The sequence below is a fragment of the Zootoca vivipara genome, chromosome 6, assembly GCF_965207765.1.
Source record: "Zootoca vivipara chromosome 6, rZooViv2.hap1.1, whole genome shotgun sequence".
NCBI lineage: Eukaryota > Metazoa > Chordata > Lepidosauria > Squamata > Lacertidae > Zootoca > Zootoca vivipara.
The window spans coordinates 25,049,638-25,066,139 of record NC_142589.1 but is presented as its reverse complement, the minus strand read 5'-3'; the positions used below and the strand labels follow the sequence as shown (position 1 = coordinate 25,066,139).

Genomic DNA, 16,502 nt, shown 5'->3' with positions numbered 1-16,502 from the left:
GTAAAAGGCCAAGTCACACTGCCACCTTTCTCTCTTCTGCTTCCCTTTTCGTCCTGCAAACGTCCTGAACTGCTAGCCTGCAGTCACTAGGTCAACTCCCATATGGGGTAAACTTATTTGTACATGTCTGTAACTTTAAGCCTAAAGCCTGCCTTCAGGGATTGCACTGTGCTCTGCCTGATCGTGAGTAAAACTACTTTTTGTTACTTATGAATAAGCCTGTGGTCTCTTTATTCTCTTAGAAGGGATTCGAGGGGTCTTTAGCAGGAATAACAGAATATATCTCGATCTGGACAAGCCAGATTGAAATGCTTATTGTCTTCCGTTTGCCAATGACAAACGGAACCGACTCATGCTTGTTTTGTCCTGACCTGCTAAGACCTATGAAGGCCACCCTGAGACTGAGGAAGCCGACAGGTGGTGTGACCCCATCGACCAATTCATGTTTATCGGAGGGCTATCGGTGGCTACTAGCCCCAACGGCTATGCTCTGCCTCCACAGCTGGAGGCAACAAAGCTTCTGAATGTTGATTGCTGGAAACCACAGGAGGAGAGAGTCCTCTTGAGCTCTGGCCCTGCTTGCTGGTTTCCCACAGGCAACTGTTTGGAGAAGTTGCAGGACTAGACGGGCCATCAGTCTGATCCAGAAGATTCTTGTTATGTGATTGCAAGAAGGGGAGCAGGCAGGCAGGGGTCAAAGGGAGGCAGCTCTCCATCCTCCTTTCAGGCAAGCAAGAGGCATGACAGCTGCCAAGGGTGACTTCCCACCAGGCAAAAGCATGTAAGCAAGGCAAGAGGTGTGACCAGGGGAGAGACAGCGTTGCATAGCCTAGTGAGAGGCCTGGAGGGCTGCATAGTCCTCAGCCAGAGGTTCCTGAACCCTTCTTAAGAGGCTTGCTATGAAACAGACACACACACCTCTTAACATGCACTCTGCCCCCCATGCTTCTCACTGGGATGCTCTCAGAGGTATCTGTAAGCCACAAAAGCTGGTATTGGCGGAATAGTGAAGCATCTTGGCATTTTATGCTTGTAAACCCCTGAGCAGCCTATTTGGGCACAGAGTCGTATGTAAAGGAGAAATACCCACACAGACAAGAAGGGCTGGGATCGGGGTGCAGTGTTGGACGTGGATCATGGACAACAAGCTGGGCAAATGTCCTTCTCGGGCTCCGGAGAAACACAGTCTAGAAGGAAGAATAAAACTGGTTAGTGGGATCAGGAGATCATCAACTGCATGCAGAGAGCAGCGCCTGTTCTTCCGGCTACTGAAAGGCTTGACATCAAACAGAGATGGCTCAACAAGGGGAATAATAATAATAATAATAATAATAATAATAATAATAATAATAATGGGCTGACCTCAAACTGACCTCAAAGGGACTAACTTCTGTTTCTCGAAGTAAGTAGAGAAAAAGACGGTAAGAAAACAGAAACCGCCCTGAGACCTGCCGGTATAGGATGGTATATAACAGGCACCCCCAAACTGCAGCCCTCCAGATGTTTTGGCCTACAGCTCCCATGATCCCTCGCTAACAGGACCAGTGGTCGGGGAAGATGAGAATTGTCGTCCAAAACATCTGGAGGGCCGAAGGTTGGGGATGCCTGGTATATAACTTCAATCAATCAATCAATCAATATTCCACCTGTTGATGCATTTGGGGGATTTGCATGTAAACATGCAGCACACCCAGATGACCTGTTTATTGACCATTGATCCTGATTTCCCTGCACAAAGTTTGTGGGGAGGTGAGACCACGTTGGCCATTCGTTGAGGATTCATCCTGATTGGTTTTTGCTTGAGGTTTAACAACACTGTGTCAGGGCTGTGTTACATTAGCTAGTTCCCAGGATGGTTTAACCATCAATCCCTCTTCCCAGGGCACTCTTGAGAACTGTAGTTCCCTGAGGGAAACGGGGTCGGGGTCCTAACAACTCAGCACCCACAACAAATGACACTTCCCGGGATTTTTTGGCAGAAGCCATGTCTGTTGAAAGTGGCCTTGGTATAAGGCAGCTTTCAATGTTCTAATGTTCCTGTCGGGGGGGGGGGGGTTAATGGAGTGGTTTAGGGCAAACTGCAAATTATTCACCTAATTTTTACCTCACAGACTTAACCCCATATACACCACCACGAGTGATATGGAGGAAGGCCAGGGCACAACTAAGATGAGTGAATAAATCTGTCAAAAGTGACCCATGACAAAGACTCAGAGCTAGCCGAGAAAGCAAATGGTTTCCCCTCACCCATTCTGGAAAAAGAAACAAAATCGTACTTCGTCTAACCTTGATGAGGTAAAAAGGTATCCGTTTATTCCTCCAAATGTAGACAGAGCCACAGAGACGGGCATAACCCACGAAAAATAGCCCAGTAACTTTTCACCAAATGTCTAAAGCAACAAAAGGCAGAGAAACTGAAACATAATACCACACGGCACAGAGCAGGAATAATTGTAATTAAAAAAAGGGGAGGGGAAGGAAAGGAAAGGAAAGGTCCAGGGGCGCTTTTACTTACTACCGCCACAGCGTTGGAAGACAAGAGCTCTTGGGGTGACATGGCAGTGAAGTAGGCGATATTGGTGAAGGTGTAGACAAAGGTCACCAATGGGATGGAGATGAAGATGGCACGAGGTAGATTCCTGGCATTCGAGAAAGGAGGAGGGGGCAACAAAAAGCATTAACAGGCGCACATAATGCGGAGAGCGCCGATCCGCACTGGATCTCTTTCAGCACAGACAGCGGGATGAGGTCAGCAGGGCAAAATCTAACCTAAAACCTGTAGGAAAAACTTTCTGACGGTGAGAGCTGTTCAACAGTGGAATGGACTCCCTCAGAAGGTGGTGGAGTTTCTCCGTTGTTGGAGTTTTTCATGCAGAGGCTGAGTGGGTGTCCATCTGTTGGGGATTATTTGAGCTGTGGTTCCTGCCTTGCAGAGGGTTGGACTAGAGGATCTCGACAGGCCCCTTCCAACTGTACAATTTTGGGATCCTGCGAGTGGATCAAGGCTGAGTACACATGGCGTTTTATTCTACCATTGGTGGGGACTGAGTATTTGACGGTTCCCCCCCCCTCCCTACATAGTCCGCACAGGATCTAGGTCGATTGTGTATTTTTGGCGCCATGGAAAGTGCTCGCTGATAAACTGTGTTTCATTCCAAAAATAAAATAAAAGCTCACTGCAGATTCTGCATTACCTGGAAACAGATGCAGGCAGTCCTAGCAATGCGTATTTACACCTTCCCAATAATGTTGTGGGTGGACATATACCAAGTTTGCAATCCCCACTTCTGTCTTTACTCGCCTGGAGAAGCAAAGGGCATTGGGTAACCTGGTCAAGGGGTTCGTTTTGCAAATGTGTGTCAAGCAGCCATGTCCACCCTTGTGGATGGAAGGATCTGGAATCTGGAACTGAAAGCAGCACAAACCGTTCCAGGTTTAGAAGAACTACATTTTTGTGCTGCAAACAGGCTAGTGTGCCCACAGCCTCATTCATTCTTTATGACTTCGCTCAGAATCTCATTCTAGTGCTGCTATGAAACTGAGCCAGGGGCTTTTGCTAGTCACAGGCAAGCTATGGCTTTTTTAAAAAAAAGCAGGGGAGAAATGGGGCCTCAAAAAACGCAGCACAACCAAAAAGCAGGGCGCACAAATATTATAAACATGCAAATGGTACATCAATGCAAAAGATGGGAACAGAAAATATTCTCATGCAGGGATGCCAGCTGACACCAAAGGAAGCCATGAACACTCCAAGGGCAGGATACACCCCCCGAGCCAGTCCTTGGATAAATTGGGCCCTGGGTGAGGGCTGCTGGGGTCAGGTTTGCAGTATCGCCAAATTGTGTGGCTTCTGCAGGATTTCAAAACCTTGCAGAGTTAGCGGAAGGGCTGTAGCTCAGTGGTAGAGCATCTGCTTTGCATGCAGAATGTCCCGGGTGCCATCCCCAAGGGCATCTGTCCAGGGAGGGCTAGGAGAGACCCCTGCCTGAAACCCCGGACAGTCTTTGCTGACAGTCAGTGTAGACAACACTGAGGTAGATGGAGCAATGGACTGACTCAGTGTAAGGCAGCTCCGGATATTCCTAGAGGTGCCTATGAAAAGGACCTGGAGTAGACCCACTGATATGAAAAGACCTAAGTTAGCCACGCTCATTAATTTCAATGGGTCTCTCTCTCTCTCTCTTTTCAGACATGTGCAGAAAGGCAGGTGCTAAGAGACAACGCAGCTGGTTTTCCTTCTAACCCCAGGTGAGACAGGAAGTGAAATACTTGCCTGCGAGGATCAACTAATTCCTCCGTCACATAATTTAGGAAGTTCCACCCACTGAATGCAAAGGAGCCCTGAAGAAAGGCTAGCGCCAAATGCCCCACCGAAGGGGTCATCCAGAAATTGAAGGCATTGCTTGGCAAGAGTTCTTCATAGTTTCCTACAAGCGGGGCGTAATGCAAAAGTTAATTCAGACATGCATCTCAGCACCCAGCCACCCCCTGATGCAGCCAATATGTTAGAAGAGCAGGGGGACATGTCTCAGGGAGAAGCAGAATCCTCCTCTGGACAGGGCCAGCCTCAGCTTTTTTTGCGGTCCGAGATGGAAAGGCAAGGTTGCCCCCTTGCATAGTCAGCCTGTCAGCCTCCCCTCACTCCAATGACCTACTGCACAGGCTGGAAACACTTTGCATTCTTAATTTCTGCGTGCCAGTAAAGAAAGCCAGCAAATCTGCTCAAAGAAACAGGGAAGGACAATCTTGCAGTATAGCTGCATGACATATTTATAAAAAAGTTTAGTTATCCAGGCTTCCCTAAATAATCCTACCATTAGGTAGAGGGAGCAGCATTGTGGGGCTCAGTCAGAGGGCTGAATCCCTCTCAAAAAAAAACCCCGCTCCTCAGGGCTACCTGGAGAAGAGGGGTGGATGGGACACCAGTTTACTTCTTTGGTACAGTTCCAGGCAGGGGGAAAATACATAAACAAGTTGAACCCTGTGCTCATCATCTGAAGCCCTTTTCCATGGGCCGCCTCTGAGGGAGGTGTGGAGGGTGGCAACATGAGAAAGGGCCTTCTCTGTGGTGGCTCCCCATTTATGGAACACTCTGTCCAGGGAGGCAGGCCAGGTGCCATCCTTCTCTCTCTTTAGGTGCCAGGCAAAATACGTTCTTATTCACCCCGGCCTTCAGACCTTAAGATTCAGCTTATTTTTCATTGGGATGGGGTGGAGTTGGAGCTGCTGATATATATATATATATATATATATATATATATATATATATATATATATATATATATCTGTGTGTGTGTGTTACTGATGCATTTTAGGTTGTTTTGTTTTTACACCTGTTTTTAATATTGGTTTTTGCAGGTTGCTTCGAGTTCACCATTCTGGAAAAAGTGAAATAGGGGCAATGACATGGGTGGCGCTGTGGGTTAAACCACAGAGCCTAGGGCTTGCCGATCAGAAGGTCAGCAGTTCGAATCCCCGCAACGGGGTGAGCTCCCGTTGCTCAGTCCCAGCTCCTGCCAACCTAGCAGTTCGAAAGCATGTCAAAGTGCAAGTAGATAAATAGGTACTGCTCCAGCAGGAAGGTAAACGGCATTTCCGTGCGCAGCCCTGGTTTCGCCAGAAGCGGCTTTGTCATGCTGGCCACATGACCCAGAAGCTGTATGCCGGCTCCCTCGGCCAATAAAGCGAGATGAGCGCCGCAACCCCAGAGTCATCCGCGACTGGACCTAATGGTCAGGGGTCCCTTTACCTTTACCTTTTACAACATCAACCCTCTGCCCCGTCAGAGTGTGTGGGCTCCGTTTGCTAAGAAGGGCTTGATTCTGCTCAATGACATTCTCTCGATGTCATCCTGACGTTCAGGGTTCCTGCATTAAATACCTTTGAAGATCTGTATGAAGCCCACAACAATGATCAGGCCCAAGGCGAGGAGTTTCCCTGCAGTGAAGATATCCTGGATGCGGGTGGCCCATCGGACGCTGGAGCCGTTCACCCACGTCAAGAGTGCTGGAGAGCAGGAAACACAATTCCACCCAGAGAGAGGTTTGTGCCACACGCATCAAAGATCAAACCCTTTTATTTGAGCTTCTTATTTTTGGAAGAAGACAGAAACCACCTAGACATCTAAAATGGGCTATACAGTGGAACCTCGGTTTTCAAATGTAATCCGTCCCAGAAGACCGTTCGGCTTCCGAAAATCGTTCAAAAACGGAAGCATTCACTTCTGGGTTGTCGGTGTTCGGCTTCCGAATTGTTCGGCTTCCGAAGCGTTCAACAACCAAGGTTTCACTGTACCACCGGCACCAACTCCATTTTATTTGTTTGTTTTTAAGAGGGAGAAGGGTTGGAAAAACCAGAGGATGAGGATGAGGATCCAAAAGGCAGCCTGGGCTTCATTCAATGAGTATAGTGTTTATGTACCCCTCTCACTCCCATTATCATTATCATCATCCCACCTTTTCTCCAGACTGGGACTCAAGGTGGCTTACAGATCAAAAGCACAGATGGAATAGAAAAATGCTGAACATGTTTTTTTTAAAAAAATGTTAATCATTGAAAAGTAATTAAACACCAATGAAACTAAAACGGCATCAGCCCTTTATTGGTTGAGGGTGTCTGTGCTGGAGAGTGCCCCTTTCGGCAAATGCCGCTGGAAGCCCAAGGAAAAGGTTGCTGATAAATACTCACATAAACACACCATGGAAAGGACTCTGGAGGCATTATAGGGAGGGATACAGTTGGGAAACACTGGCTGGAGGACATAGTTTGAAAAAGTCAGGGAGATCACAGCCAAGCTGGTGGGGTACATGATGAGGACTGCGCTCCATAGGAGGAGAAACCTGAAGCCAAGAGAAAAGGAAAGAAAAGAAGAATCTCCAGTTAAATGAGATGGTGCAAAGAGCCACATTGGGCTACCAACTCCTCCAGACCGATGGAAACGATGCCTTATGAGGAACGGCTTAGGGAGCTGGGTATGTTTAGCCTGGAGAAGAGAAGGTTAAGAGGTGATATGATAGCCATGTTCAAATATATAAAATGATGTCATATGGAAGAGGGTGAAAGGTTGTTTTCTGCTGCTCCAGAGAAGCAGACACGGAGCAATGGATTCAAACTACAATAAAGAAGATTCCACCTAAACATTAGAAAAAACTTCCTGACAGTAAGAGCTGTTCGGCAGTAGAATTTCCTGCCAAGGAGTGTGGTGGAGTCTCCATCATTGGAGGTCTTTAAGCAGAGGCTTGACAGCCATCTGTCAGGAATGCTTTGATGGTGTTTCCTGCTTGGCAGGGGGTTGGACTGGATGGCCCTTGTGGTCTCTTCCAACTCTATGATGATCCTGGCTGGCTTGCAGCAGCTTCCCTGAAGGTCAGGAATGATGCAGCCATCGCCTGGAGTTCCTCTCCAGTTCTCATTTTTGCAGACTTAAATTCAGTCCTCCACATTTCCACATCAGTTTGCTGATCCATTTTCTTTATTCAAAAAATCACGAGCCTTTTAGTGTAAATTTCTCCTAGTAAACACATTTTTGAGTGCAGTTTTGCCACTTGCATGCCACTTTAGAAATGAATTTCCCCAATATAAAGCATTGGGTATGAATCGATGCACTCCCATGCACATACCCCCATCCCCAAATACACACATTAATGTGTGCTTTGCTGGGCAGGAGAACTGTGCCACAACATTTAGGGAAGTGCAAATTTTGAAGGTAACTGCCTTTCAGTTCATGGCCTGGCTCAAGAAGAATCTGGTGCGAATCAGGTGCTTTCTCGTTAAATTACAAATCAAATTGATTTCCTCCCCCACCCCTATGTGGAGGTCAGATTGTTAGCGGTCTTTACTTCACATTTGCTCTGCTGTGTTTATGGCGTAGTTACATGACGCAGAGCACCCACCTGCATTTGTTTGACATTTACACATCTCCCTTGCCAGATGTTCCTTCATCTCACACTTTCCATGCATTTCCCCATCACATTGCAAGCTGCAAAGGTCCGCTGCTGTTGTTGCTGTTTAAAAAGTGTATTTGTTACGGAAGGGCAACAGAGTGCCTTAATCCGCTTTAATCTCACAAACGGAAAGTTCTGACATGCATTCAAATCCCTCCCACAAAATTTTGAGAGTCTGGAAGCACCCTGGATAAAGGCGCACTCTGATTCTCATAACAACAATCACAATCAGAAAATTGGGGAGAGGGCAGCTAAGCTGCATGATATTCCTCCACACAGATTTTGCTGCCCCACCCGCCAAGGGCAGAGAGGGACCAGCAGCAAAGCTCTGAGGAATACCTCCCCGCCGCCGCCCTCAATGAGTTGGCAATGGCTTTATCTTAAGGAGAAGTGCTTTCTGAAGCTCCCTTGCCCCTCAGCCTGCCAGGCTGGCAAGGCTTTGCGGTGCTTCTCCTTAAGGCAGGCATATACAAAGTCCAGCCTGGTGCCTAATCCGGCCCTTGTGGCAGTTAAAAAGGTCAACAACTTTGGTTGGCCCTCATGCATGTTCACTTCATCAAATCTGGCCCTCTTTGGAAAAAGTTTGGACACCCCTGCCTTAAGGGAAGCCCTTGCAGAGCCTCATGCCCCACCCCCAACCGCATTGTAGGGACAGCAGGAGGCATTTTGCCTCAGGTGCCAAAATGTCTTGAGCCGCTCCTGACTACAAGTCCCAGAATCCTCCAGTCAGAAAATTAGACTCACCTTTTCTAAGTGGCAGCAATTGCAAGCCAATAATCATGGAACACCTCCTTCATAAAGTTTGTTCTTGGCATAAGCTTTTGTATGCATGCACACTTCTTCAGATACCATGGAAGCTTATACCAAGAACAAACGTAGTCTGTCTCTAAAGTTCTACTGGACAATTTTTTAATTGTTTATTTTATATATTTCAAGTTTTAGTATTATTGAAGGATTTAAAGAAAGGGGGAAACTGGCTCCCCCCTGGGCCAAATCTGCTTATGATGCAACCCCTGCTAATCTTCCTTTCCCCTTCATTTTTAGAAATAAAAACATAAAATAAATAAAAATAAGATTAGGCAGGAATATGAGAGTCATTATTGGAGCTGGGTGGTTTCATAAAACAGCTATTAAATGTGCAGGTTAATTAACTTCTGGTCAGAACAAGATTCTAAAGGTTATTTTTTATTGGCCAGGAAATGTTTAAATGGAAAGGGTTCCGGAAAAGTGACCACCTTTTAGTTTTTATATTAACGTTTTTGCTATTCCTGCAGGATTTCCTGCATTGGTAGGTGCTTGGACTAAATGCCACTGTGGAAAAGGTCCCAGGTTCAATCCCAGGGATGGACAACCCACAGGGATGCCCCCCCCCGCTCCACCACTGGAAGGTGGAGCCTGAGACAACAGGGGGCAGAGCAACAGATGCAGGCCATTTTGTATATGCAGTGGTACCTCAGGTTAAGAACGTAATTCGTTCCGGAGGTCCGTTCTTAACCTGAAACTGTTCTTTACCTGAGGCACCACTTTAGCTAATGGGGCCTCCTGCTGCTGCCGCCATGCCGCCGGAGCACGATTTCTGTTCTCTTCCTGAAGCAAAGTTCTTAACCTGAGGTACTATTTCTGGGTTAGTGGCGTCTGTAACCTGAAGTGTATGTAACCTGGAGCGTATGTAACCTGAGGTACTACTGTAAGTCCACATTTCACCCACGCATACGAGCCAACCCCTAAGGACCAAGCTCCCTTTGCCCCCCTGATAAAATATTTGAGGGGGCTGCCCCCCCAATTGCTAGGCATTCCCACGGTGTTCCAATGGTGCCAGAATTATTAGGATTTCCTGCATTGGTAGGTGCTTGGACTAAATGGCTTCTGAGGCGCCTCCAATTCTAGGATTCTATTTGTTAGTGGCAATTCTTATAATCTCTGCCCATTGGAACTCATTGTCCCCTGTTTTTGCCTTTTGGATTTGCATCCTTAAAGATTTGCCCATTCTTCAGACTCTTCTCCCAGGTCTGCAGAAGTTAAATCTCCATGACTTGGAGGGTGGTTGATCCCAAGGCACAAGGGGACACCACCTTAATAGACTGGAGAAGTGGGCCAAAAATAACAAAAAGGAATTTCAACAGGGGGAAATGTAAGCTTCTACACTTAGGCAGGAAGAACCAGGTGTACCTGGTATGCCAGTAGCACATGTGAAAAGGATCTAGGGATGTTAGTAGACGACAAGCTCAACATGAGTCAGCAGTGTGATGCAGCAGCAAAAAAAAGCTAATGCTGTTCTAGGCAGCATCAACAGAATTATAGTGTTCCGAACAAGGGAAGTAATAGTATTGCTCTGTTCTGCCATGGTCAGATCACACCCGGAGTAATGTTTCCAGTTCTGGGTGCCAAAATTAAGAAGGATATTGACAAGCTGGAATGTGTACAGAGGAAGGTGTGCACCGAGAAAGGTGTCTGGAAACTAAGACTGATGAAGAAAGGTTGAGCGAGTTGGGTATGTTTAGCTTGGTAAAGAGGAGGCTGTTATTGTGCTCGGATCCTGTAAATAAATCTGTACAACTGGGAAAGCATGAAAGAGGAACGTGTATCTCCTTTATGGAATTAACTGCCACAAAATCTGTTTTCCACCCCACTTTTTCTATTCCCATCCCAGCAAAATTGGGTGGAAAAACCCCAGATGTGTTCCCTGCCCCAACACAGTTTCCCCAGTCTTCCCCCAGTCCTTCACATTTCTGTGCTCATCCCAAGGGCAAGTGATGCCCTCCTCGTGCCAGATCCAGCTCTCTCAAAAACTACTGTCCCTTTTTAGCCTCAATAAAAACAGCCTTGTGGAGACAGGGCAAGGTTAACACGATCTCCCTGTTGAGTTATTGCTGGCCTGAGGGTGGAGCTGATGCCTTTGTCAGCCTAAACTTTTAAGAAACAACGCGGAGAGCTTTGCCGCTTTTTATATCTCCACGTACGACTCGTTGTTTTAGTACTTTCTTACATGCAATAAATATCAATTCCTGGGAGGCGACTGGCCCTGAAAATGATCAGGAGTTGCTGGCTTCCTTCTAGTTGCCTTTGTCCTTACAAAATCTTCACGGCCTGCTTTACAGTCTTTGCAAAAGGCAGACTGCCTCCTGGTATCCTATGCAATTAGGATTGCACCTGCTCTTTGCCAGAGCAGATATTGCTGGGGGGGGGGGGGAATCTGTCTGTATGCAGGTGCTCCCCTCCCCTCAGCAACATTGCATCAGCATTTCAGGCTGTAACAAGAAACTCCCTAGCCAGTTCATTCAAACACCAAAGTAAGGATGCTTGCCTCTGAACGTGAAATAGGGTGTTTGGAAGAGGATTGTGCCAAGAACGGCTGCTCAGGCCTCCATGACAACAAGGGAAATCGTGCAGCCTCAGGGAAGCTGGCGCAGCACAGTGTGGTGGTTAGAAGCCAGGAAGTCCTGGGTTCAAATCCAGAACTCAGTGGGAAAGCAATGATGCTTTGCATGCCAGAGGAATTTATAAAAAAATAATAATTCATTTTTATTGTTGATATTATTTTATAAGTTAAGGGACTTTTTGCTTAATTTGATATTTTACAGAGATAGTTATTTTATATATTGTGACTTGCTGTTATTTTTATTGATTACAGTTCACTGGATTTATCGTGATTGCTGAGAGTGAATTTCTGTTTCATTATTATTTGCTTATATTTTGAGAGTCGGTTTTATTGTGTACCAATATTTTCTAATGGATTTTTGAATATTGCCTTATTTGATATAAGCCAGGGGTCAGCAAACTTTTCCATCAGGAGACCGGTTGGTCCACTGTCCCTTGTGGGGTGCCGGACTATATTTCGAAAAATATAAACACCCTGCAAGCCAGTCCTGCAGCTGCCTCTGGACCTGGAGGAGAAACTCTGCACACACTCAGGAGCTCGTCTCGGCGCCTATCATGATGCCCATGGCACAGCCCAGACACGCTGCCTGCCTGCCGGCCTCTCTGTCCATGGCCGCGCTGGGTTTACCTCAGCCACGGGCGGCAATGTTTCGGATTGGCTGCAGGATCTTCCTGCCCAGAAGCAGTGCTAGCGTCGCAGAAGTCAGTCCCCAAGCGGAGAGGCATCCGCAGCGTGCGGGGACTGACTTGAGTGGGCGGCAGGGTCCGTGGGCCAGATTTATGAGCCTGGGGGGCTGCCTCCAGCCCCCAGGCCTTAGTTTGCCTACCCCTGATATATGCTGTTTCTTTTGAAGTCAGATTTTTATTATGACTTTATTGTATCGGATCAGATTGTTATAAGATGTGTGATCTTTGTTGTATATTTTGTTGTCTCTTCAGGAAGTAAACACAATGTGTATATTGAAAGGCAGTATACAAATTACAGTCATACCTCGGTTTAAGTGCGCCTCGGTTTGAGTACTTTCAGTTTAAGTACTCCGCGAACCCATCTGGAACGGATTAATCCACTTTCCATTACTTTCAATGGGTAAGTTCGCTTCAAGTTAAGTATGCTTCAGGTTAAGTACAGACTTCCGGAACCAATTGTGTACTTAAAACCGAGGTACCACTGTAAAAGTAAAATGAAATGAAGACCTCGGGTTTGATCCCTGGCATCTTTCAAGTTTATAAAAATGGATCTGCTCTTCTGTTTTATTACCGGTAGGATGTCTTATACAGCATGGCTGAACTCTCTGATTCCCCAGCTGATAAGCAGAAAGCTTCAATCCTGCTCCCTATAGAGGCCTGCTTTCCCCACAGGGCAGAGCAGCACTCAACAGGATTAAGCCTCACCCCACCCATCAGCTGACATCATCCAGTGATGTCAGTTGATTGACAGGTAGGCGTGGTTTGGGGGGAAATAGAGCACCTGGTGGGTCAAGGACTGACCCATTGGCTCTAGCTCCCTTGCTCCCTTTTTAGAGCAAAATATGGCCAGCTCCCTAGGCATCCTCAGCGCTGTCTCTACCACAGTCAATTGCTCAGAGGGGCAAGGAGCATGTGCCAATATAGCCCCCCTTGCAAGGTTGCTGTGAGGATGCCGTGAGACCCAAAAGATTAAGCGTCATGTTGCTAAAGCGCCACTTACCCAGCTAATTCACCGAAAATCTCGGAGACGTAGGAATAATCCCCTCCAGACTTCGGGATGGTGACTCCTAACTCGGCGTAGCACAGCGACCCGAGGGCTGCAATCCCCCCGCCGAGCACCCAGATGATGAGGGCAAGCCCCACGGACCCCGTGTGCTCCAGGACTCCTTTGGGGGAAATGAAGATGCCGGAGCCGATAATGTTACCTGGGAGGAGCAGAAGGCGTAGGAGAAGATGAATTAATATATAGGCATATCTTCTCATCTCACTACTCTAGTATGCCCCCAATAACAACAACAGTAATAACTTGAAGAGGAGAATTTGGATAGTACTTGGCAGAGGGTTTTTTCTCCAGCTACACCAAAGCCATAGGAAGCTGCCTTCTACCCAATCAGACCATTTAGCACGGCCAGGCCATCCACCATCCATGAGACAGGCTGAAGCAGCTGCCTCAGGTGGCAGAATCCAAGGGGCATCTCCCCCCCCCACACACACACCCCATTTCCGGATGAGCAAGGAGAAGGAGCTGAGGCTGCCTTTGGGTTCTGGTATGAGATCTTGCGAGAGCCTCATGAAATATTGCAAGAGTCCCACGAGATCTTGCAGGGGTAGCACAAGATCCCACAAAGCTCTCGTGAGATCTTTCCAAAACCCAGAAGCCGTGACCCCAATAAGCAAGGCTTTGGTGGAGGCAGTAAGGAAGGGGTGGTGGCGGTGAGTATCTGGTGTTTGTGCAGGGCTGCACCTTCCCATTTCAGCAAAACAGGGTGGACAAAGCTCAGCATTGTCACCTTCGTCACCATCGATCATATTTATATGCTGCTTAATGTTCAAAATCCCTAAGCGGTTTACAAAACAACAACAACCACCACCCCACAGTAAGATAATATACATACCACATTTAAAACTCCGAATGCAAAGTGATGCCTCAGCAAAAGCCATCAATAAAGCAGTAAATAATAAAACAGAACAATGTGGCGACCAGTTTAAATAGATGGGTCTTTAGGAGGCGTTTGATGATGATGAAAGCTTGCCGCTGTTTCTGCCTCATGAACAGCACATGTAAGGGTGACTGAGCATTGGCCATGCTGGCTGGTGCAAATGAGAGTCTAGCAAAAGCTAGACTTGTCAACAGTGACTGGCAGCAATTCTCTAGGTTTTCAGACAGCTTTACCTGGAGATGCTGACGACTGAACCTGGGGAACTTCTGCCTGCAAAGCATCTGCTGCACTGGTGAGCTACGGCCCATCTCACTCTAGTACTTTGGACTCTGACACCCATCAGCTCCAGTCAGAATAGGACCCAGCCCTATAATTTGCCACTCCCTAAGCTGGACTGACACCAAAATCTGCCATAAAGGAAAGCCCTAAGCAGACAATAGCTATTGAGACAACTATTGGATGCTTTTCAAAGAAGATCCCAGGATCATTTGCTTGGCGCTCAGGCGCTCAGTAAAAGGCACGGGATTTAAGAAATTGTTTTCATGACTGCTGTGAGTAAGACAGTCAATGAATGCCGCTCTAAGAGGAGAACTTTCTCAGAATGACAAAGAAAGGAGGTGTTGGGAAGAGGTGGAAGAACTTTAATCTCGCAGCCAAATGGCTTTTCTGGCGAAGGTTTTAATCCGGACAGGGAAAGTCTAATTAATATTCAGAAGAACCTTCTCCAAAGGAAGACAGTCAACCTGGGCGGAATGCTAAACTAGGCTGAGGAAACCTGGAACCAGGACAGCTATGCTAATAGGTTGGACCCTGCGCAACGAGGGGAGGGCAGCAGGGTCAGGGCCTGCCTTTCAAGAGCGATGGGTTACGTAAGGAGACTCTCAGAGGGAGCAAGTAGATTCCCCAGACCCAAACCGCGGCTTGGAGCAAAACGCAACTGTGCTATAATCAAGCACATACGGTACATGCATCAATCCACACCCACACAGAGATACACAGCATTTCTAAATGAATAGAATTGTAGAGTTGGAAAGGACCCAAAGAGTCATCTAGTCCAGGCAAGTCCAACAGGTAGACTGTGATCTACCAGTAGATCACTGGACGTCTGTGGTAGATCACTGGTAGATCACTGGTTCCCCCCATAGAGGCTCAACAACTTTGACCTGAACCCTAAAAAAGGGGGTAGATCACTGCCAGTTTTTAACTTTGTGAGTAGATCGCAGTCACTTGGGAGTTGGCCACCCCTGATTCTAGTCCAGTGCAGGAATCACAGCTAAATAAATACATCAAGATTTTGTGTTGCACAGGAGCCCAGGGTGGCAACAACAGCGTAGTAAAACAATGCCATTAAAACACACTAAAAACAGTTACAAACATCTAAAAACATCAAAAGAAGAGTTAACATGCCCTGGCAGCAAAGAATTTTGAAGTTGCCAGGAGCAGCATCTTTCAGGCATCCATTGTCTGGGTGACCGGTGAAGGTTTAAAAATTCCTTGTGTGTGTTAAGAATGAAGGGGGTGAGGTGCACCTCTCGCAGAAGGGGAACAGCCACCGAGAAAACGCCGCCATGGCTCTGTGCCAACCAGGCAGGACCTAACAGTGCCACCAACAGGGTAATTTTCACAGGTCGGGGTGTTTAGTTTACATTTCCTCAACTTCCAGATCAGCCGCTGTGCCGCTCTCCTGCTGCAGCAAAGTGTCAAGGAGTCTTGTGCCACTCAGAAGCCTACGAAGCCACCCAGCTGTTTGTATTTAAGATGTCACAAGACGCTTTCTTGTCTGTACCCTTTACTTCAGTAACCCTTTCTGCCACATTATTGAAAAGCAGGCCAGGAATACTGTTTTTTCCTTTTTTCTGCTGACTTGATGGGACTGAAACAATCAATGTGATCTGCTTTTGACCACTTGGCGAGTCAACTGAACACAGACTCACCCTTCTTAAATTTCGCAATCCTGTTTTAATGGGAATACACGCAAAATATACTGTAGAAAGGGTGTGTGATCTACCGTCAGATCTTTGCTTTCGTTGTGACTTGCAGGGTCTCTCTTTCTGAAGAAATATCCCAGAGAGAGAAATTGTAATTGTGATGATGACTTTTATCATTTATTTTGTTGCTTGGGCTTTATTGCTTCCTTTTGTTTTATTTTTATTTGTTATTTTATCTGATTCTTTTTTTTGTTTGTTATGCAATTATTTATTGAATAATTATACAATTATAAAATTATTCCATCACAATTACAAAATAAAGCCTTTATAAATTACAGATTTCCCGAGTTCTTACTTCTTATTTCCTTTTTCACAAATTGTTCAGATTGAGTCTATTGAAAAAAAAGAAACCTTTAACCTTTAAGCTCTTCATGCTATACAGCATACATAACATAAATCCATACCATATATGACTGATTACATCGATACTGTTGACTTCCTGTCACTTTCCGCCATGCGACTCATCTAAGTTACCCATGTACCATCATTCCTCATCGTATTCTTATTATTTCTTTTGTACACAATAAAGCCAATCATACCCATTTATCTAATTCTTTGCTATAAGC

At 46.5% G+C, this 16,502-nt stretch overlaps 1 protein-coding gene and 1 long non-coding RNA gene across 2 annotated transcripts in view; one reads left to right on the top strand and one right to left on the bottom strand.

The window, feature by feature from the left end:
- The window catches only part of SLC7A10 (solute carrier family 7 member 10), a 45,698-nt gene that overhangs the window by 4,826 nt on the left and 24,370 nt on the right, over positions 1-16,502 (bottom strand). Inside the window, 7 exon segments of the mRNA XM_035120847.3 lie at positions 1,091-1,187; positions 2,287-2,390; positions 2,516-2,639; positions 4,274-4,427; positions 5,881-6,006; positions 6,688-6,839; positions 13,009-13,213. Coding sequence (XP_034976738.3) covers positions 1,091-1,187; positions 2,287-2,390; positions 2,516-2,639; positions 4,274-4,427; positions 5,881-6,006; positions 6,688-6,839; positions 13,009-13,213 — 962 coding nt within the window.
- LOC132592341 (uncharacterized) lies at positions 33-6,585 on the top strand. Its single transcript, XR_015950493.1, has 3 exons — positions 33-183; positions 4,190-4,248; positions 5,359-6,585. It is a non-coding gene; the product is annotated as an uncharacterized LOC132592341 (long non-coding RNA).